This window comes from Takifugu rubripes, chromosome 15 (assembly GCF_901000725.2).
Source record: "Takifugu rubripes chromosome 15, fTakRub1.2, whole genome shotgun sequence".
NCBI lineage: Eukaryota > Metazoa > Chordata > Actinopteri > Tetraodontiformes > Tetraodontidae > Takifugu > Takifugu rubripes.
In genome coordinates, this window is record NC_042299.1 from 13234320 (window position 1) to 13258416 (window position 24097).

Genomic DNA, 24097 nt, shown 5'->3' on the forward strand with positions numbered 1-24097 from the left:
ATGCCCACATGACCCTGAAGTCTAATCAGGTAAATCGAGTGAAAGCACCTGGGTAGATGGATTATAGATCTGTGTGTGTGGGTGAGTGTGTGTTTGTGTGTGTACCACCTAATCTGAAGACAATCATGTGAGCGAGAGGTGCCAACAAAGCTTTGCGGCTGCTTATTTGAACGCTCGGCCCACATCTGCGACGCCCCGCTGCTGAAAATGTGGGTTTTTAATTCCAAGAACACCACGAAGGCCCAACCTGCAGTATTTCACTTCATTCCCCACAACGGAAAGGATGATGACTCAATCTGTGAACAGGCTCAGTGTGGACTTTGCATGCACCTGTCATATACCCAGAGCAGCTGTACCTGTGTCAGTCCAAAGATTTCTGCGATAATAACTGTCCGCATGTGCTCCCCCCTAATCTCCAAGTTTCCCTCCCTGCAGTCTTCACAATCTGACACCGACTGTTTTTTTGGTGGGGGGGTGCCAGACAGGGCATGTGTTGGCCTGCTGGTCATATGACACCCACCTCCTGTTCCACCAAAACCGTCCAGTTACCCATTGAACAATTCTGTCGGAACAATAAAAACAAAATGGTTCAGCCATGTCATTTTAATGCTACCCCGCTTGTGAATAGGCGATTATTCAATATTTCTGTGACAGCTTAGCCTACTTCATGCGGGTTTATTTCAAGCGCGTTTTATGCCTAATAGTAGTTTATCCCCTGTGAAATCATATAACGCGTTCTCATGGCCTTTGGCAGCTCCGCTTCCTGGTGGTCTTATAAAACAAACATTGGGTTCATTAAACTCGGGCGGGAAAAAAAAAATCAAGAATCCACTTGAACATCTAATGGCACCGTTAGTGAACATTCTAGTTCAGAAAGATAACAATAACAATAAAAAGCCAAGCCAGGATGGGCTGCAGATGTTTCCTTCTCCCAGGAAGTCCTGCGTGAATATTAATATGGTTGCCCAGCGCGTGAACCCAGCGCGTGAGCCACACTGCGCGTGGTGATCTGCGCATTTTTCTGTTGACGTTTTTTTTCTCCCGTCCTCGATCCCGTGTCTGAGCTGCCTGTTTTGGCGGAGGCAGTTTAAAACATACACGCTCGCACGCACGCACGCACGCAGGGTTGGTGTTTCGCTCGGATGCTTGCAGAGGAACATTTTGGCACGATTGAATCGCCTCCAGGTTTCCAATCCGCTTTCACGCTGACCAGCGGGCTGCGCGCCGAGCCTCCGCGCCACGGCGCGTGTTTATCATAAAAAATGGAAGATCCTTCGCGTCCAGAGAAGGCGTCATCCCGGTGATGTGCGTCTGAATTACTGATTTTTCAGCTCCGCGTCAATTGACACATCTGGGGAAAGCTGTTTTTCCCCTTCGCCCGGGCTACCAAGACAGCTGTGTCATCAACAACCGGCGTGGTGTTGTTGTTGTCTGATTATTTTTTTTTACGACTGGATATCAGCTGCCTCTGCGCCTCGCAGGCGATTCGGCTGGAAGGTAGGTTGCGCACACCTTCGTTGGCATTAGCCATGTTTTTAACCATATAGCACAGCTTTTGCTCTCCATCAGGGGGAGAACGCGTCGACTGTCCAGTCAGAAAATAGGATGCTGCGCTGCAGACGAGACGTCGGCTCCGCTGACATTTTCCAACGCGTAAATTTGCCCAAGCGCAGGTTTGTCAGTTAACACGCCGTACGTACATGGCAAATTATTCAACCTTGAAGCCTCACGGCTCATGAAGGTGAATATTGGGCCCGCGTTATTGCCCCCAAAACACGCCTGAGTCTGGAGGAGATGGCAGGATCCGCAAGACGCTGCCTCTATTAAAGTTAAGTCGTGACAAAACGTTATGAATAATTTCGCACACGCATAAAAACAAGCCGCCGTCAGCTGACCGGTGATGCTGGAGCATCCGCGGCGGTATTAATCAAACCCCGACACCGCAGACAGCCCGTGTCAGTGTCTGGAAACCCGCTCTGTGGGGCCATGATGGAACATCTGCATGTTTACGGATGGTACCAGTGAAGCGGGGCCTGCGGACTCGCTCCCATAGCGGAGCACGCCGGTGCGTGTTGGTGCGTATCGCCAGGTGAGATGTTGTTGGCGCGTCTTTGAGGTGCGGGAAAGGCGGCCCCCGTCTGGATGGGTTGTGTGTGGATGCCCGTGTGTGCGCGCTTTAAAGACGAACCCACCAGATGACACCCAATAAAGTGCCGCAGTATACCGCCTTTAGAACCTTCATAAGAGGATTCCAAAAGGAGAAAATAGGTTTGCGTAGAATTAAGGTTCGAGAGAGCAACGTTGTGTTTGTACCCTTTTATCCGGGCGTGACTGCGACGCCAGACCAATATCATTTGACTGAGAACACTGTTCCATACCCAGCACATGCCTATAGCAACTTTAATAAACAGTAGCACATTGACTGCTAAACCCAGTGTTGAGGATCTCAGTATTGAGATGTTGACTGTGTGTAAAAACCAAATAAGCCTCCTGCGTTGGGTGGGGATAACCCAACGTTCCCGTCAATATCTGCACGACCGTCACTTGTTTATAGGGATCAATTGGAGTTTTGAATAAAATAGCAGTCGTTCCCACTTGACCTTGGAGCCGCATAACAGAAATCCTCCTTTCGCATTTATTTGAATTCTTATTGCGGTCAGCGGTTCCGTCTGAGCAGGACTGTGTGACTGTGCCTTTTGTGCTGTTTGGTTTATGTTACTGATAGAGGCAGCAGGGATGGGCAACAGCAGCTGTGACTTTGGGGTCATTGAGTGCAGGCTGGGAGCCACACATACTGGGCAGCGTGTCTTGAATGCAGAGGGAAACCAGGGCTGGCATGACTGTGTCTGCTGTTGCTCACCTGGTGAAAATACCACAAACGTGGTTAGATCATAAAAAAAGGACGGAGGTCTGTTTGGAAAAAAACAAACAAACCTGTGGCGCCGGAGGATTAGCGCTGCTAAATCAGATTGAGCGTTGACAATCTATGAAGATCAAGCAGGGACCTTTGCTGAGCATTAGAGTGATTGAAGCTCGTGGTTGAATGCATTGACAAATAAATAAATAAAATAAACACATAAAGTCGGAGTACGAGAAATCCATGTTGGAAGCTCAAGCAGACTCATCAACAAGACCCACACTGGAGAAACAAGGCTGAGGGAGCATTTCTGCTGCTGAGAGGATACCCCTGCCTGTCTGCATGTGAATTCATGGATTTTCTTTTCTGTCTGTGGACTTCCTGGCTAATCTAAACAGGTGGTTTCCCTGGAGTTCAAGCAGCAACGGGCCAATGGGTTTGTTAAAGTAATATAGGAGCCACCGCTCATGCTGGCGTTTCTAAATGAAATGTTTAGCCATAGCATTAGTCTGCGTTGTTGCTTTTCTAAAGAGGCAGCTTTCATTTGTGCTTTCACGATATCTTAGTGGCGTCAGTGGGATGGACGCTGTTTCAGGCAGCGCAGATATTCCAGGTTAATTAGTCTGAGGATTTCAACTTCTGATTAACTCCTGTTTATTGCTTTCCTTCCTTGTGTTCTTTTATACGCAGTGAATTAGAAAGGATTAGTCCATTTATCAATCCCATTGTAACACATTAATTGGAGATGTTGATTCTACTCTTTTGTCTGAGATGAGGCTTTTAAGGGCTTTATTTTCTGTTTGGAAGTTTTCAGTTAAATTCCTCCGTACTGGAAACATTATTTTGGTTGAAGTGTGTTAATAACAGGCAAAAACCACAAGGACATCGGGAACACACAGGTCAAGGTCATTGCATTCTCAGAAATACAATTTTTATGGTTTATCACCGTTTTCTGTTTATTTACAGTTTTGCCTTGACAGGAGAGGGTCTGGTTGGACTAATCCCGGCTGTCCATTTACAAGACCATATGTTTGTTTTGCGTTGACCCTAAATTCTCCTGTAAGCAGTAAAGAGCTCTAGGAAGTGACGGCTGTTGCACCGGTGCGCTGCACTTCAACACCTGCTGGACACATTTTGCGAAAGACCCAAATTGATAAAGCAGAGACAGAAAGACTCAGACGCTGCTCCAGAGGTTAATTTCCTCCTCTCACCCTGCACAGGTGACGTTGGTATGACATCATCTGGGTTATTGTCTCAGTTTCCCAGAAAGCCACAGATGTCATCATAACACTTCATTTCACAGTGACAGGAAATGTAGGAGGCAGTGGACTGTGCTGTAAAGCATCTGTCAATTCTGAGGTCAGATTTCCCGTCCTACTTCTGTTTGTCTGTTATGTTATAGTGCACGATTCAGTGATCGGTGTTACTGTTGCAGACTTTCTTAAATCAATGGTTTGCATCCATTTATCTGTTTTCTACAGATCAAATCAACTTTTTCCACTCGCCGGAGTTGTCAACGTGTTGAGTTATAAATAGAGCTGGAGTGGTAGAAGTGCTCTCTGGTGGCTCCTTGATTAAAGGGCATGCCATTTACTAAGGATGTGTTAGGTACAAATGCATCTCCTTGCACATTTTCCTTCATCCTCCTCTTTTTCCTTGAGTTTCAGGCTGTCCAGGAACGAGTAAGGAAAACATTGAGTTCCGTTATTATTTTTTTCCTTCAAAGGACCTCACTGTGAATTCAGTAGACATCTTTTAGGCATGCAGATTGCCCACTTTTCTGCAGAATTAGTCATATATTTACGCCTCACACTCACCCCTCTTAGTCATGTGAGGCACTGGTTGCAGCACTAAAGGAAGGAAAAAGCACTATGATAAAGTTTAATGGAAGAAGAACAAATTACTCCTCCAGCAGCCATCCATGTATTGGTGCTGCATTAATCTGCCCCTGCAACCACGGTGATGGGCGCTGGCGGCCCCTCCTGGGTGCCCCGCGCCCCCAACGAGCTCCTACATGTGTGTTTCCCGTCTGACTGGAGGATGTCTGGGATGCATATGGTCAATTTAACCACTCAAAATTCAAATTAAATGCTCCCTGTAAATGCTTCCTGCCCGGACTCTAAGCCTCTTACAGCATCCAGTCTTCATTGCGATGTGTAGTCAAGAGTAATGATGTGTGGTAATGATTTCCTTCAGGCGAGTCATCTTTGTTCATTTCCCCTGTGCTTTCATCTCGTTGCACATCTCCGAGCCATTGGCATGGTCCCATGCAAAATAAATAAAGTTAGGAGCCAACCGTTGCCCCTTTGTTTTTGGCACGCAGGTCTTCTGCTCCGTGCTAATCACCACCTCTTTATCAGTGTCTGGGCTGAATGTCTCACATGGATGGGCAAGCAATTTGGGACAGAAGGCCGTTCTGCCTGTTTACATATGTTGCTGTGCCGTGTGTGCTTTTATTTTTCTCGAGTTGTTACAGTATCGCTATCTGGGAGAAGGTTTTTCAGATCTTGTACGTGCTTCTCTCAGTATTTTGAATTACACATGTTTAGACATGCATAAATAGATTAAAGGGATGCCTTAATATCCCTATTAGCACTAATGTGGAGCATTGAACCTCAAGTTATGTCCAATAAATAATTAAGAAAGTGTTTTTTTGAACAGCTGTTGGTTGTTTGTATGGGTTTTAAACGGATTTGGGTAGTGAATGCTGGTGGAAATGTCTCAGAGGGACCTCGCAGGCTTCCTAAAGGTCAGAGTAGAGCAAAAACTCTGGATCCAGCAGCACTGTGTGCAAGGGGACACTGTAGAAAATGCGAATCTTGACACGGACGAACTTAAGTGTGCTGTAAATGTCAAAGTAATCTTCACTTGGATCTACCTGCTGTGGGAGGTCTGAAAGGTGCTCGATGCAGCACTTTATGTGATTTTTAAAGCAGGGCCTTCAATGATCGCCTATGAACGTCCTGCACAGCGTTGGTTCTGTCATAGAGGCCCAGCTTCCTCTGTGGCCGCCTGTCCCAACCATCCTCAGGAGGACAGTGTCGGAACTGGCTGGATCGGGCTTTCTGGTGTTATCAGCTATTGTCTGCCATTTGCCCCAGTTAGTGCTTTTTCATTTCAGAACTGTCAGTGCGGTGAACAGCAGGAGTGACAGGAATAAGAATCGCTTGAGTGAAGAAAGATGAAAACCTGCCCATCACACCTGTAAAACCAATGAGCTCGAGCGTTGTAACACCGCTCTTGCTTCTCTCGCGGCAGAAATGATTTTAGACGTGTCTGACCGGCGGAGTGTGGACAAATCTCACAGGACCCACCAGTTTGTGCGTACTTTACCTTCACTTTCCTACTGTTTGCTCTCAGAACGTTGTGAATTACAAACAAGTGAGCCATAGGAGAGTGGATTCGTATGACATGAGATGAATGAGTGGGAGAGCTGTGTGTGGGCATGTGTGTGCTTATCCTCAGCTGCCTACGCCATGACTCGCTTGCTGGGGGAGTTTGAACACAAGGAGTAGGAGGATTCAAATGTTTGAAGGCCACAAGTGGTCCACCTGTCCTTGTTAATCACAGCGGCGCTGCTGCATGGACTCATGGACTTGAATAGAGAGACGAGCAGCTCAGTAGGTGCAACAGGGGTCAAACAGTTGGAGACGACTGTTACACTTGTGCGGTTGTTAGATTTGTGAATTGAAAATGAAATATTTAGTAAAGACAGTTTGGAAAAGAAAAATGGGTGTCTTCCTAACTTCCAGGGTGGAATTTACAGCAAAAGTCTGAACTTTTAACGTTTATATCAGGTAAAACCTTAATATAACAACAGGAGATAGTTTCCACATGACACACAGGGAAGTATCCAGACTATCACAGATGTGTTACCGTTGGGAGAAGACATAGGGCAGATACCCATTATATCGAAATATTACACAAATTTTAGCATAAGAAAGAAAAAAAATTGGCCTGAGCTGTTTTTACTGTAGCCTCTGGGCCTTTTTGGGTGAAAGGAAATAAGATCTAGGTCTGTAAAGATAAGAGTCAAGCCCGGCGCAAACAGGCCACATTCGTTTACAGCGACGTTCATCTGGTACTCATTTAGCTCGATCGCGGCTGAATAGTTGATGAACCTCGTTATGTCGACCCACAGTCCTGCAGCAGCTTTTCTTGATATGGGTCACTCAAAAAAAACCAAAATGTTGGATTCAGCAGTCAGCAGCGGGGGTTGAAGTCTGACAAAATAGGTCCAGCGAGAAATAATGTGCATGCGCTACACGCTAGGTGGAAGCTTTGTTAAAATAATGGGGACTATGAATGAGACGGGCAATATTGCAGCGTAATTCCCATCTAAAATAAGTCGAGAAGGACGCTGGCTCACTGAAGCGTGTGCAGCTGCAGAGTGAAGTTCTTCCCAACATGCCTGAGCATGGAGAGATGGTTTTTTTTTTGTCCCTCCTTTCTTTTTATCAGGCGCTCGTTCTTCTCCCTGCAGCAAAGTATCTCAGTCTGGATTTCAGCATCCAAATATAAAGGGAAAACAAAACAGCCTTTCTCTCCATTTCTTTTGTGGCTCTTTGGCTTAAGTAGTGCTCAGAGTAATGTCTCTGAAGTTATCATGAGGGAACCCCGCAGAGAAAATGTGAATACACATGATATTGCATTCTTCTACCACATCAAGTGACAGCTTCTCATATTCTGAGCTCTATTACGCATAGCTTCATCTCTGCGTGTGCCATTCCCCCCACAGCTCGTCCTCTAGGTGCATCTATTGTCTGGGATAGGATTGTGTTGTTCCCATTATATTTGCGAGATGGTGAAAACACACACTGGGTTTTAGCACAAGCAAGGTCTCGCGGACGCAGCCTGCAAGTGTCCACGTATGCGAAGTGCAGTGGGTCACCTTGGTTATAGCAGATTCCAGCAGAAGATGACGGAAGCGGGGGGGGCAAGCTCAGGTGGGAAATGATACAGAGAGGTCATATACTGGCCGTCTCTTGTTTAACCACAGAGCTAATAAGTGCTGCTTCATTTCATTTACATTAACCATAAAGCCGTGCGCTCTAGACTCATCTCCCCACAGCGTGAGCTGTTCATTGCCATTCATAAACTATTGGCCAGCACCATCATATGGACGTTTACTGGGATGCGCGCATGCCAGAAATAAAAGGGGTGTTTATCTGCTGAAAGGGTTCGTGACGAGTCAAAGCGGCTTTGCGAGTTTGTGGCTCTGGGCTGCGCCCTGTAGCACAAAGTGCAGACAAAGTGTGTGGTTTTTTTTATGTAAGATATTTTGAGTTTCAGTGTATAAAATATTTAGCGCTCGTTCAGCCTGCGCAAGTTTTAGGGAGGAAAATCCCAAAAGTCCAAATTGTCTTTCATTAATGCAGCAGGACACAAACGTATAAATAAATTAATGTCACGGCACTGAAGTATACAGGTTTGTTTTTGGCATTTCCTAAATATCAGAAAGAGGTCAGGAGAAAAACACAATTCCTGTACTCCTCCTCCTCATGTGTCTTCCATCCCTGGCCTGCAGTGATACATCAGCCTCTACACATCTTCCTCCTCCTCCTCCTCCTCCTCCTCCTCCTCCTCCTCCTCCTCCTGTCCATTCTCATCAGCCAGAGGCATTTCACTGCACAATGCAATATTGTGGCGCATTCAGCACACAACAGCAGGATGAAGGGAAGTTGGGGCATCAGCAGCAGCACAGAGCCTCATGTAACCTAAAGACAGCAGAACACAGCAGCTTCTGCTTTACTTGACGGACAATGAGGAAATGATTCCGATAATCTCATTGTCCCTTTTTGAAATACATATTAATTCAGCTGAAAGGGGGGAACTAGATGTTTTTTCTTCCCCTTTGGATGTAAATTCCACACAATGCTTTTAAATCGGGTGAGTAGATCGGAGAGTTAAAGTACGAAGAGCTGCTGCTCGTATGTGTGTTTGACATGAACGCCCTTAAATGCTACTAACCACAGCTACTCAGTTGCTTCACTTTGGTACAGTCACAGGTTACTTGTTGATTTCTTCCATTTTTTGCTGCCTTAAAAGTCCATCACTGTAATTTATTCCTCAAGTTTGACTTGACACTAGTAGTTTTATTTCATACTTTTAGTCACGAGTTGTGTTGCACCCTGCAGCATGTGTTACAACCAAATATGCAATTTACATCTTTTTTATTAGAAGTCAGGTTCAAAACGTTAGCTTCTAATTTTGAAATAGATTTTCATCCTTGAAATTCTGAAAGTTTATGTTTATATATAAATGATGTAATTCGGTTATATTTATTCTTCAGCTTCCATACATTGTGTGGCTCATACATTTATTATTTATGGCACAGTGACTTCAATAAGTCACTGACGCTGTATTATTACACACAAACCTCCTTGTGCATTTGGATGTGAAAAAGTAGATTTCAACCAGATGTGACAGATGAGAGGAAGACCGTAAGAAGGGATTAAAAGAATCCTCTGGTGCTGGCAAGTGTTTGTCTTTGGAGGGCATCTTTTTGCAATGGCAACTGTTTCCTATAGATGCAGCTGTACATCTTGCCCCTGTTGCCCAGGTCCCGCTGTAGCGAGGTGAGCTGGTTTTACAGGGGTAAACGACACGAGTCGCTCAGACAGAAAGCAACGAGCAATGACTGATGCGTCTGGAGGTTTGATCAGACTGTCTGGCGCACGAGGAAACGGCTATATTTGTGCACCTCGTGAGCAGATCTCTAATCTGACCAGTTCATGAAAGGGAGCCATAACCTGGTGCCGAAAGCCCAGCATCAGACTGGTATTGTTGCTTTGTTGCCTTGTTTTCACTTGTGGCAGCTGATGAAATGTTGACATAATGTAGAAAGTGATGACCGAGCTTCATATGCACAGGTTTACCTTTACCATGAGGAAATAGATTCACGCTGCTCCCATCAGTAGTGGTCAGATCTGCTTTGTTCCGACTCTGCCCAGCCCCTCACTAAAGAGCGCATATGCCACAGATGCTAGCTGCAAAGGGATGCAGCTCTGTTTTCCATTTAGGAGACGGCTGATATTGAAGATCAGATGCACGTGTGACGAGGCTGACGTCCTGCTTTGTGCATATTCAGTAGCTACGGACGAGATGCATGGCTGACAGTGTTGCTAGGAGACCACACACACACGACTAGTGTGAGCCGCTTGATTTCACCTCCCTCCCCCATTCCTGTAGTCTCCCTGCCTGTAATGTTTTTTTTTCCCATCCTCATCACACTCTCCACCATTTGCTCACTACATCCACTGTGATATTACCTTTGTCTGTCTCTCTCCAGGTTTCCATCTAATCATATGCACCTTCACTCTGCCTGATCCCTGAGCGACTCCCCATTTATTAGCCAGCCCCGTTTTCCTCCTTGTTCCCTCTCCAGCTCATTGACGCTGCCTCCATTCTGCCCTCCTCTCTGGCTGCGCGTCCGTCTCAAGCTGATCGTTCATCTCCTGAGCATTTTTGCTCTTGTGCCGCTGCCTCTCATTCTCTGTCGCTGTTTGTTTCTGGGCTGAGCGACACTATTGTGTCTGGCACGAGAGTGCTGAGTGTTGTGTGCTGTAAGGCTGCAGGGTCAACGTATTGATACTGTACATTTATGAGCAGAAGGCAAAAACAGCAGGCACGTCAATTCTACATGGAAATATAATAAAACTGCACCCAGATTCTGTTTTGATATTTTATATTATGTTTCATTAATCCTTGTAGGATCTTGTTACATGTGAGAGAAATCTCAGGATCTGAACCAGTGTAATTAAATGTGTATTTCTGAACCTACTTCTGGACCCCGAGCTGTCGCTGTGTGTCGCTCCGCCTGCCTAACACGCAGTGGGGTGGAGCAGCACCAAAGGAACGCTGGCTCAGGTGGACAGCGGATGGCAGCAGGCTGCACCTTCGCCAGCAGAGTTAAATCAAAAGAACGGATTCCAGGACTGACTAATATTTCACTGCAGCTATTTGAAACGTTGTCTGGAAGACGCTGAAACCCCTCCCATTGCTCATAACAGCTTTGGATGATCTGTGTCCGTGTGTGTTTAACACATATAGAGGTCTTTGGGCACGTGCGCGATCCGCTTGCTTATGTGCACGAGTGAATGCAGCATTGCATGCACATCCATGAATCACTGCTCCATCTGCCTCCCGGTCCTGATGTGGGGAATTCAGTCGACCCTACAGTCGCCCCTGTGAGACCGCGGTAAACGCTCTGAATTTATGCAAGATTTAAAGTGACAGGATGAGCATTTTCCCACGATGCCAGAATCGTGTGTGTTCCCCCGTTTTAATGGCACCAGCACGGGCTGTTTCCCACACCATAACCTGCCTGCCCAGCTGTCCGATCCTAGAAACCCAAATCAAAGCTCCAGTTACCAGACGAAGCAGCTCCTACTGTTGCAGCTCCCTAACGTAATTAACATTGAATCAGCAAGCATGGCAGCGGCAGCGGCAGCGGCTGAGGTTGTGGTAAGGGCTGTGGGATACAAGAATAGCAGGAGCCACGCTGACCAACTGGATGACACACTGGGCCGTGACAAAAGAACCACTTCCCGCTTAACATGCTGCCTGGCCCCGGTGATGGCCCCTGGTGCTCTTAGCGTAGCTATTTTTGCTCTTTTTAAAATGAGATATGGTTGATATGCTGTGTAAACAGGCTGCCGCATGTGCCCCCTTGGTGGTAAATGTGATTTAAATGGTCTTGAATATTTACAGATTTGGGAGATCTTTCACGCTGCCGGCATGTGGAAATGTCATGTATTTTTAATGCCCTTTTTTGCTGCTTGCACCCAAAGTCAAAGAGTATAAAAGCATCATCCAGTGCTCATTAAACTGGAAGCTCCTTCAGTTTCCATTGTATTATTTTAGGATTTAAAGAAGAATCATGATAATTGATGCTTTGTTTGATGCTTTGTGACTCTGAAGACCTTCAATTATAGACTATTACATTATTAACAAAATTAAATCAAGGTCAAAATTGACAGTTTTTACTTCGTTATGATATAAGATTTTCTTCGTTCTGTTTAACTGCTGGAATACAGATTTCCTTCTGCTGGACCACTTTTTATTGACTATTTCACTACTTTAGTCTGCTCACAAAACAATGAATTTAACCACATATACGGGTCAATATAAACACAGTTTACACTCGGTCAATTAATCTAAAAGATTGATGAAAACAATGTCTTCTTGCTGTTTATTTTAATAAACAAACCATGTAGGATTAAAATGATAATTTTGAAAGATATGTGATAGATAGAGTGGTTAATAAGCATCATTGAAACACAATATTTTTTATACTTTAAATATATTTCTTGAGCAGTATATATATAATGTCAAGCCATAGTCCCTGATCTAGTTTTGTGAAGCTGCTGCCAGAAGCACGAGTGATGCAGCCTGTTTCTCCACCAATAAGAAAATGTGAATCTCTGTTTCTATTTATGCTGGAAAACATGGGCCACATGCGTCAGCTGACAGCTGTGCTTTTCTTAGCCAATTGCCGCGCACACTCACATTCACCAGAATGAAAACACTGCGTGGCCCTCAGATATCTGCCCCACAACAAGCATGACTTCTCATGGGGTGAGCGTGAGTCGGAAGCTGTGCATGCGCTACATGTGACAAACCGCATTATCGTCCGGGCTTGCAGGCAGCCTTAGCTAGGCCATCGCAGAGCCTGCAGCTGGAGATGCTGCGCTGCTGAGTTACCATGTTTACTCAAATATTCATAACGTGATAATGAAAATGTAAATAGTCTTCATATGATACATGAGAGACTGGGGTAGAGAAAACAACAGCCTCCATCATGGTTTGCGTGTTGAACGCTGCCTGTTGGATTAATGGCCTGCAGAGTTCACTGTGACAAAGTGAGGATGTTAAATAGCAACACCTGGAAAGTTTTGCTCTGAGTTTCATGTTGGATGTGGAGATGTGGGAGTTTAATCATTGTCCTTGTGTTTTCTGGGTCAGGTGAGACGGAGGAGGGCGCCTGTGACATCCGTCCCAGAGTCTCCTTCTCTACCATGAGCTCTGGCTCTGCCCAGGATGTGGCAGTCGAGCATTTCCTGCGTGACATAGAGAGGAGAAGCAGGCGGCTGCACTGTGCTGTGATAGGCTGTGAGGAGGAGCGACCTCGCAGCGACATGAACCTGCTGTATCGCAAGAGCCGTTTGGATTGGAGGCAGAGGGACCAAGATGGGAGTAAAAAGAGGTGAGAGGATCAGCTCGCGGAAGCTCTGCATATGTGGGATTACATTAGGGTGCAGTTCAGCTGGGAAATAAACCTCTTAGCCACTTTGAATGAGTTTTATTTTGAAATCTTAAATCCAACCGCCGCTCATAAGGTCGGTCAAGTTTGCCCGAACAGTCCCAGAGAAATTTGCATAGCAGAGCTTCATAATGAATTTAATATGCTGGGTAGGAGCGATAAACCATAATAATGTAGACAAAATATCAGAGGGCAAAATGAGGCCAAAACTGGTGAAAATAAAATTGAATTGACTCGCTGCCTCATTTATCACCTCCTCTGGTATTATTTTGACTTTATATCAAATCATTTTTATTAGAAACTCCACTCTTTACACTTTATGAGGACATTTATTTAAATTCACAATGTTGTGGAACATGAATGTGGCCAGATATTTAACTTTGTTTTTATTAATTTATAAATCTTTTTTTTTTAATCAAGTTTAAATATGAGTTATAAAACCAAAAGGTTTTAGTAGAAGTCATAAAAGGGGGTGTACGCCTTTCAGCTCATCTTGTCAAAAGAGTTTAAGTGGTACTAAAAACTGCTTTTCACTCTAATACCTTTGGCTGACTGCTGTAACCTTTAAATCACAACATATATCCTGTCAGTAAGATTTAGGTTATGTATAATCTTAAATCATTTAAAATCAGCCATTGCCAGATCACAGGCAGCCACCTCCAAAATGTAAATCTTTAAAAACTGTTTGTCTGTTCATGGTTTTAACGTCTGCACAAACAGAAAGCCATTAACTGAGTATCGGGTCCAGTCTTTGGAAACCATCCAGCAGAAGGGAAAATAAGTCATAATACATCGACAGCATCGACTGTGCTGCAATAATGTCGTTAATAGTAATCTTTATAATGCTAATGAAATTTAACCCCTTTGATTTGATTTTGGGGTTGGATTTTACACGGAGCTGCTGTGAGACGCTCATCAATGCTGATAAATCCTGTTATCATAAGAACGATCAAAATCCTATCAGATCAAAAGTGAGAGACCCCGTGAAGCTGAACACGTTCAGCGCAAAGATCCCGTTCAAAAGTGACTCAGCCGTAAATGACCAGCCTCGACGAGCTGTTTGTGCCGCAGAGGCGAGAGAGAGAAACTATCAAAGACAACAATGCAGTTAGTTCAGAAGTGCCGTCCGCTGCTTCCTGACTCACAGCAGTAATTGGAGGCACTCGTGTTGGCAGCAGAAGTCAACATCATGGTGGAGTGAAAGCAGTGGAGGTGTAGGGCACCGAGTGGAACAGCGGGCAACAGCAGCAGAGCCAGAGCACGAGGTGAGAGGCAGAACATGGTCGGCCATGATGACAAACTGGGCAGGGTCAGGGATGGAACCCTGCGAGCACAGAGAAATGGACACTGGAACGGACCACGGAGCTGGTGCCAGCGAGGACGAATGCAGCCGTGCCGGGGCAGGAGTAGACAGTTTGAGTTAATTTAGGAGGAATCACATTTATAAAGCAGAGACAACTGCAGACAAACAACAGAGAAGGACATAAATTCTATGCCGCAACAAATGTTCACCAGCCTCCTCCCTTATTTTTGTGTAATACCAACCAACAACCAAGTCAAAACTAGGAAAAGCTCATTTATTTTTTTTTATTTTTTGAGGTGTTACATTAACAGTAAGACAGACAGACAAACATCTGTCACATAAGATTAAAATAAAGGTAGTAACTGGCTAAAATCACTGTCACTTGGGAAAATGTGACATTTTCTTTCCCAAAAACGACAAGACGTGTATTGTCCTCTTGAAAGATTTGCTGAGTGCTTAATTATTGCCGTTTTAACGATCAGTGTTGTCATTGATAGAGGCCGAGCGATCTTTTAGGTAACAGTACCACAGCGCTCCTGCGCTCATGTACGGATCAATACAATACAAATCACGTGCTTTATCATTTTAAATACAACCGCCACACAGCCCACGTCATGTATTTTTCAGTCCTGCTCTCTCAGATCAATTTCCAACCATGCAAAGCCAGCCCATAACCAAGGGAGCCAGTTCAAGTTGTGTCAGATGTTTCGGCGAGGTTCAACAGAACGAGGGCAGACACACACCCAGAGTCAGCTGCTCAGTTTTAACCCACTTAAATCATAAATGTTCGGATTTGCCTTCGAGCCACTTGAGCTGTTATCAGAGATCATATTTCCTGCAGATGCAGCAGTGCCCCTCAGGTTGTTTAAACATCATCTGCTCTTAAGTGACCCCTTGCAAAAAGGTATGATAGAAATTATTTGATGTGCTGTTGCACAATTCTGGAGCAGTTTTAAAAGGGTATGAGCATTTCTACATGATATCCCAGACCTCAGAGCAAATGTGGAGATAAATGAGCTTTAGAGACCCATTCGGATTTGGTCTGACCAACCAGTGTGAACTCTTTTAAATGTTTCAAACGAAGGGGCTGCATGGCCTCCACTATAGGCTAAATTTAGCCCTGTACTAACATGAATGTGAGCAGTCACAAGTGCACTTCCACCGGCGTTGGAGAGCGCAAACATGTTAGTGCAGAAGCAAAGAACCTGTGTTAAGACCACGACACTTTCTAAAACAAGCAGATTGCCTCACAAAACAGATTTCACGGCTTAGAAGATAGGAGCTCCTGTGTTCTCCATAAGGAGCAGCCCCTGCTGAGCCTGAATGGAAGCTCAGAAAATGCTTCTGATCTTAAGAGAGTGTGACCTGTAGTCATATGTTACATAATGCACTGTGAAGGATTTCTTCCGCAACAGAAAATTGTGCATTGGGGCTGTTTAATTACGGGCGCGGAAGCAGCGTTTGTGGCCTCAGATGTGTAGGCGCAGATGTTGACATCCAGTTGTGCTCCTGCCTGATGTGTGACCCCCCGATGACACCTGTGGCTGCTTCTCACATAACTGCAGTGAATTCTCATGTTGTTTCCTCTTTATTGTGTTATTTTCACCTCACAGTGAAATATTTATTGTCCTCGCTGACATTTGGCGTGAGTGCAGTAACCTCACAACAGCCTTGTTAAATGAAAAGTCTTGGGTAAAAGAAGTAAACCGATCGAAACTTAAAGGCCAGGAATTTGTGTTGCTGGCGTGCAGGGTCCCCCCCCCCCTCCGGAGAGAGAGAGAGCCACATCATGGCAGCATATAACTGGAACATTACAAAAAGCAAACAGATCCATCCAAGGCAGCTTATAAAACCTTTATTCACCTCAGCAAAAACAAACAGCTACAATCTTTTGAATATTTCCAGTCAGCCACTCTATCAGATTTCCTCCCTGTTATTTTCCCATTATTCAAGGTTTCGTACTTACAGGCAAAAGAAAAGACTCCAGCTATGGTTCAGTTTGTGAAAACACTACAGGGTTTTTGTCTGATTGTCAGATTAATTTAACGTTGTGAGAGCTTGTATCATTGATGATTTCAAGTGGGGGGGGATCAAACACATGAAATGCAAAAGTGTTCCCATGGTAACGGATTAAAGGCTTCTGGCAATCATGAGAGCAGACCGCTGATGTGGGTTGAGGATATAAAGGTGCTGGGATTCCAGCAGTGCGGCGCTCATAAATAGTGTTTTTGACATGGGATTTTATTGTTTTCTAATTGGACGTGTGAGGTGGAAACAGATGTGGAGGAATTCAGATGAAAAAAAGCAAAAGATGAGGGATTTCCTTTTTGGTTGTGAAAGCTGTGCATTCATTTCTTCATCAAGAGTGATGTTTGAAGACTAAAGGCAGAATAAGGGGAGACTACAAATGGAAGAAGATGACTCCTTTGTGCTTACAGTTACCATTAATGATTCATGCTCATAGTTCTTCCTGCGATCCTCAAATTCCCAACCCCATTTCTCCATCGCAGTTCCAGCCAAAATGACCCATCCGCCACTGTTGGCAAAGTCAGAGACTTGGCTTCTTTCCGCCGTCACTTCCGGATGGGTTTCATGACCATGCCAGCCTCCCAGGACCTGTCACCTCACTCTTGTGCCTCCGCCATGGCGCCACGATCGCAGTCCTGCCACGCCGTTGGTGCCGGGGATCCGGATCTGGAGAACGGAGATTACTCTGACACCCAGTCCCAGCACGGTGGCCGCTGTCCCCCAGCCAAGCCTAAACGTCACCCCAGCACTCGCCTCAGCTCCTCTTCTGCTGAGGGCCGAGGACTTACTGAGATTCCGCCGCTTCCCTCCGGTTATTCTCAGTCCAAACACTCAGAGAAAAAAAATGGTAAGTAAAGATTCTTCTACTTCCTGGTTTAATATGATACTTCTACAGTTCTCATGACTTCAAATTCTTTATTGATAAAATTGTGAAGAAGATAGAAAACAAAGCTAAGAAAGTACGATCAAGCAGAAAATGATAGATTTTCTTTTTTTATTTGACCTGTTTTTCCTCAGCCATGAAGAAATCAGAATCTGGAGAGATTGGATCGAAGAAGGTGCCTCCTCTTAAACCCAAGCGAAGTCCCAGCACCCAGCTTTCCTTTGACCCTCCTGCTACGCGTGTGCCTCCTTCTGCCGCATCCTTGCCTTTCCAGGCTGCAGACTCTCAGATTCAGACAGGAGATAGTGAAGATGAGCCAGTCTATATCGAGATGGTGGGCCAAGTCTTCACCCGGGAGAGTCAGACAGCCACCCCACATCCTGTTACTCCTGTGGCAACCACACCTGACTCGGACTCAGATCAGAGTGAGGCTATCTACGAGGAGATGAAATACCCAATGCAGGAGGACAGAGAGTCCCACAGACACCTCCCTCCAAAACACGAAAAAGCGCGAAACTCTAAACACTATCATGTCGCCACTTCCTCTTCTGCTAACTCCTCCTCTCTTCCACGCCCGTCCTCTTCATCTCCATCCTACTCCAAACCGAAATCATCTGTGTCAATCTCTCATTCTTCTCCTCTGCCTTCCTCTACGTCTTCTACGCCTGTCCCCCAAGTCCTCTCCACCAGTCCCCACACGCCACGAGCCCCTACCCCCTACCTGCTACAAGGTAATAAGTCGGAGTCAGAGTCGAACACTAAGATCCCGGCCCCTTTCCCCAATCTTCTCCAGCATCGGCCTCCACTGCTCGCCTTCCCTCAGCCGGCAGCAGCCTCCAGCGGGGTTGGAGTGCAGAACAAAGCGTCTACATCCTCCAAAATGGGAACTCAGACCTCCAGCGTGACAACTCAAGCCAGCGCCTCTTCCTCAACTTCTTCCTCTTCTAATGCCACTGCATCAGGTTCCAAGGAGTCATCGGGTGGGAGTGCCACCCAGCAGGACAAACACAGCAGAGACTCCCAGTTATGTCCAGCTCCGGGACTGAGGGCCAGAAGCCATTCCACGCCTCTGCCTCCCTCCTCCAAATCCACGTCCCCATTCTCCCATCACCACCACCACCCACACCATCGACCTTCGCATTACCATCACTACCGTAAGCCAGACAGAGGAGACTCACCCGTTCCAAACAAGAGCAGTTCACAAACCTCTACCGCCCAGACCCAAACCTCAAGTACCGGCAAGGAGGGCAAGTCTGTTAGCTTCCTCCTGAAGTCTGAAAAGGGGGAGCGGGAAAAGGATAGGGATCGAGACAAGGATCGGGAAAAGGATAGAGACAAGGACCGAGACAGAGAGCGGGATAGGGATAGGGATCGGGATCGGGGTAGAGACAGAGACAGAGACAAGGAAAAAGACAAGGACAGAGAAAGAGAGCGGGACAGGGACAGGGACCGAGACAGAGACAGGGACAGAGACAGGGACAGAGACAGAGACAGAGACAGAGACAGGGACAGGGACAGGGACAGTGACAGACATAAAGACAGAGGTCATGATCGGGATGGAGGGCCTCACTCTTTACCACTGGATCAGGGTCACTCTTCGAGCAGCCAAACATCTCAAAGCGGCACCAGCTCAACTCCGACACCATTTTCCTCATCCCAGCGTCCTCATTCTCGCCCACAACTTCGCTCTCATACTCCTCATGGCCTTCCAGCGTACAAGCCCCCCTCTTCAGATAGCCCCTTGCTGTGGACCTACCCTTCTGGTGGTTTCCGGAGACCACCTGCTTATGAGAGCTTGAGGGGAAACTCTCAGACGCCGTCCCTGCACCAACCCTCCAGTCTTACTGGTGTAGGTGAGCTGTCCAAGAGTAATGGGGGGTCTCTTCAATCTGCAAAAGTTGGCTTCATTCCGTGGGACAGCAGTGCCAGTTTGACTACAGATGAGGGGTCTTACTGGCCTATGCAGAGGAAATCATCTTTCAGCCACGGAAGTAGAGAAACAGAGAGTATGTTCTTTTCAAATAAGTAAAAACTGCATCACTTTTGGGCCAGATTTTAAGCATAAAATTGAACTCTTTTCCCCCCTACTCATCTCAGAAGATGAAGGACGTGCGTGGAATGGCAGTGCCGATGCCCTCTTGAGGATGGATAAAGAAGAGTTTGGATTGGGCTCACGAGCGGGCCACTCAGGCATCCCAGTCCATTTCAGTGGTGCCACCAGCAGGACGCACAGCGACTCTTTGGCCGGTGTGGACAGCAGCGCAGGTTTCAGAGCCCTGCCAAGGGTTGGTCTGCCTCTTCCCTGCCAGACATTCCCCGCCTGTCGAAATGGAGGTAGGCGAACATTCAGTGCTTGTCATCTTTGAGTCATAGTTTCTAAACACAACATGCGATTTAAAAAGGAGCTAAGACGCTGAGTTTAAGGAAGGATTCTTTAACTGATGCTTTAACTGAACTTGTTTCCTGCAAATGCAATTTTGAACCCATAATTTAACATAAGCTGCTGACCAGACTACCTACTTCCTTGTATTACACCCTCTTTCCATGGAATTAGTCTATAAGGCTTTAGCTATTTTCCTGCATCAGCACTCACGGATGGAAAGAGAAAGAAGCCGCTAACCTGGGCAATCAATAAATGTTTCCTTGAGGCATTATCACAGAAAAGACAGCAACCCTGAGCATTGTCCATTGTTGAACAGCGGATGTTATAGTTTAGGGTTGCCTCTGAAAGTTGAAAGCAAATAATGATTGAGCAAGATCATTAAAAATGCCAATAGGAATCTTCTGGCAATATGCAAAAGGATTGTTCTGCAGCTGTGCATGCTACAGTGAAAAGTTAAATGTGGACACCTCCACATGTGGAAACACGGCGTAATGTTTGCTCCTGTGCAGAAGTGGGGCGGCTGGGCCGCTCGTCCTCAGCTGCTGGAATGAGACACGTGGGTACAGGAGATGTCCAGAGACAGAGCAGCCTACCAGCACGAGAAGCCCTAAATCAGGTGAATATCCTTTATATGTATTAAAGCTGCGATATCTGCTGACTCATTAACATGATAAAAATGAGGAGAACATTAATATTGCTCTAGTTATAACTTCTGCTAGAGACAGCGCTCTTGCAGATCTATTTTTAGCTGCTAGATATGCCCAATGAGCAGGATAGGTTTCTGGCCTGCTTTGGAGGAACAAGAGCAGCAAAGGTCTGTGACGTAGGTTTCAACGTAATCTGAAAAGAGAGAGATCACTGGATGAGAGCACATGCGGGTCTGTGTTTCAGAGCGATGAGCTGCAGTCCTTTTAGCTGCACAGTTTTGCCCAGATTCTGGCTGCATAGCAAGTGCTGACGCAGTTAAGTGTGCTGCAGAGACTGTTTCCATGCGGCTCTTTCACCCTCCTGCAACATGTAACGGATGAAGCAGTGCTGCTTCCTGCTGGCTGCTGGGGAAAACTGCAGATTTGTTGATGCAGCATTTGTAGTTGCCCCGTTTAGTTCAATACTCGATGTGTAAGTTATTGGAATAGGACGTCCGTTAATGTCATGAAACACGGAATCATATCCACGTCTTGAATTCCCCCCCCCCCGTGTTCAGCTACACAGTCTGCCGCAGCCTCAACAGCCCTGCAGTCCGAGCAGCCCCAGCGTCTCTCGGCAGCAGCAGCAGCTCCAGCTCCACCAGCAGCAGCTCCAGTTGAAGCAGCAGCTCCAGCAACTTCAGCAGCAGCACCACCTGCAGTTGCAGTTCCAGCAGCTGGCCCAGCTGGCCCAAGGACAGCCTGCTGTCAGCGGGGGCGGCATCCAATCCACCACCCAGACCCAGAGAGACGGAAAGCTGCTGGAAGTCATTGAACGTAAACGCTGCCTGTGCAAAGAGATCAAGGCTCACAGGCGTCCTGACAAAAGCCTGTGCAAGCAGGATAGCATGCCCATCCTCCCTAGTTGGAGAAGGACACCTGAGCCTCGTAAGACTGGCACGCCACCCTGCCAGAGACCGCAAGCCGTCGTGTGGGACACGGCAATCTGAGGAGGAGAGTCCAGCTGTGTCAGCGTCGGGCGGGGGACTAAGCTGAAAGAGACTAAAACGTGCGTTTAACAGACAGAAATCTCCTATTGTGTGAGAAAACAAATCCGAGGACATTAAACCATTAATGAAGACTTGAAACTTGTGCGATCAATGAAAAGGTGAGGAAAAAAGGGGTTGCAATCAGACAAAATTAATCTCTTACCCAGGGGACTTGTACTTGCTCTGTACATTTTCATGTGTTCTAATTGCCAATGATTTGCCACAAAATGCCAGTATTATTTCTACACATCAAAGACACCAATTTAACAGCAACGGGTGGGATCTTTATGACAATTGGTGAGGCCAAATTTGCCTCTTAACTCCCTGAGACTTAAATTAAATGTATTTTCTCGAACAACAACAACAAAAAAGGGCCCAACACCAATTGATAAGTTATTGAAGTGTTTCTTGAAATCGTGACTGCGTTTGAGATGTCTTGGTATCAATAGATTGTCATTGTGGATGCAAATAATCATCTCCGAGGAGTCAAAGCTACCTACTGTATCTGTTTGCATATTTGTAATGTAAATCTATCTACTTTCTCAATGTTTCTGCAATTTTATAGCAATATGCTCCCCATTCTGGAGCAACATAATTAAAACTTGTGTCAACTAGCCTAATACATATCTAAGACTTGAATAAGTCATATTTACTGTGTCATTCTCTGCATGTCACAATAGACATACAGTATTGTGAAAGCGTATGTGTAGAGATGATCATGTCTGACTTTTACATACGGCAGATCTTCATTATCATATCGTATAAAAAAAAAAGATAAATATATTGTTTGGGATATCGGTCAAACAGGCGATGATGACAGATGGCAACAATGTGCATTCCAGCCAAAAATCTTGAGATGAGTGGTATAAAATCACCATAGGTCATGCTTATCCGCACTTGCACATTAGTGACTGTTCCACCAGAAGAAGAAAAAAATCAACAACACCGCACTCACACCCATCAATCCCACTCAATCTGTAGGATGCAGTGCAACTGCTGAGACTGTGAGTATCGATCACCTCAAACAGAATGCTGGAACAATCTGTCCAAATCATAGCGTACGCTTTGGAGAATTTAAACCTTAATGTACTGTAAATAGATATGTACAATTGTATTGGAAATGTAGCAACTATTTCCATTTTCATACTTGTAATCAATACATATTATGTAGCATATACTGTATAAACATAACTTTGTTCACCTGTTTTTCTAAAATGATTAAGTACTTTATCTGCTGCAGCCAGTCCATGTATTACATATAGTTTTCCTATGAACGGTAAGCCCTCTAAAGACAGGCACAGTCCAACAGTTGTTTATTTCAATTTATGCAAGAGTCCCTTTAAGCTCTGTTATCCTTTCTGTTTATGCCTTTTTTTCTAAATCTGTTTTTATTTGTGTACAGATCTCAACAGCTCATTGTCCTGACATTTTGAATACTTCGCTGCTATCTTGAACTACTGGTGTTGTTCACTCAATAACGTGGTGTTGCCATGAGAGACATTATTAATATAGTGGTTATTGTTACATATTGTTTTAATTTCTCAACGACATGTGAAATGAAGTTTGTACCTTGAAGAGTGAGCCCTTCTGTACTAGTATTAAGGCACTTGAATGTCTCATGGTTGTTGTTGTTCTGATGATAGTTAGCACCAAGCTGTACCGTGCAGTACACCCAAGTGAGAAGAAGACCCATCTTAATGTGACAGTCACTGCTTGGCCTTTTGTTTTAGTTCTACCTGCTTGTGTTTGACGGTCAGGTCTTTTTCACGCTTACTGAGTCCATTTTCAGACAAACACAGGCCAGGAAATGCAAGGAAATGGGCAAGTGCAATGCATGCAAAGATTTCTCTACACTGAAAATGTTCCAACGATACTGACTTTAGTGCCCAATCTAACTTTAGAATTGAAGTAATCACCTTATTCCTTTTCACAGACTGATATGGAACCCTAGGTGTCATTTCCAAAATAGTTTACAAAAGCCGTTGGTTTTGTGTGTCTTCTAAAACAGTGGCCATTATATGAGTGCCATACTATATTGATACGGTGTACCTTGGAAATCACTGTAGTGCTATATTTGCATTGATATTGTCATTAAAAATAAATTTTATATAATGAACTTTACACATTAAATGGATTCGGTGTCTAATTTCATGTCTTATAGTATACAGGGGACATAAGAAGGGAAGTGAACATTGTGTTCTCAGTGCACTTTTCGTGGGGCGAGTTGTAGAACCTTTGGCGGCCATGCGAGGGCGCTAATCTGCAACGTGCATTTTAGCGTCGTCAGCGCCAAAACAGCCCATCATCTATCAAATTTATCAAACTGCCAAATGGTCTAAAATTATTACAAATAAACGAACCGTTAGCAGATTGTGTGAATATTAAATGATCACAAAAAGCTGATAATAATATGTCCCATGCGGAATGATGTTTACAGAGGAAAACTGCAAAAAAGGATTTATAAAGTGGTCAAATTTGTTTGTTCGATGACAATAATCAAATATAACTGAAAATAGAATATTTCCAGCAATGTCAAGTGGAAATTAATTAACAGTATTTTAGCATTAATGGTGGCCACGATGATAAGAATTGGAGGCTGCAGATGAAAGCACAGACAGCCCTGCGTGAAGTAAACAGCTGAGGCTTCTATTAGCCACGGAGACACACAGACACGCAAAATCAGAGGGACATTCGCTTGGATTTG

At 45.2% G+C, this 24097-nt stretch overlaps 1 protein-coding gene across 5 annotated transcripts; it reads left to right on the plus strand.

The window, feature by feature from the left end:
- Nucleotides 1-1014: 1014 nt before the first annotated feature.
- Nucleotides 1015-23518, plus strand: nyap1 (neuronal tyrosine phosphorylated phosphoinositide-3-kinase adaptor 1). Of its 5 annotated transcripts, XM_029848186.1 has the most exons (8): nt 1015-1497; nt 1570-1673; nt 12824-13064; nt 16935-17299; nt 17470-19341; nt 19433-19669; nt 20228-20334; nt 20923-23518. In XM_029848186.1, exons 3-8 carry the CDS (start codon nt 12877-12879, stop codon nt 21352-21354), a joined length of 3201 nt encoding a protein of 1066 aa, XP_029704046.1. In that variant the 5' UTR covers nt 1015-1497; nt 1570-1673; nt 12824-12876; the 3' UTR covers nt 21355-23518. The 5 variants fall into 5 exon arrangements, with proteins under 5 accessions (XP_029704046.1, XP_029704045.1, XP_029704049.1 ...); XM_029848185.1 differs by lacking the exon at nt 1570-1673; XM_029848189.1 differs by lacking the exons at nt 1015-1497; nt 1570-1673 and adding an exon at nt 1952-2089.
- Nucleotides 23519-24097: the final 579 nt, after the last annotated feature.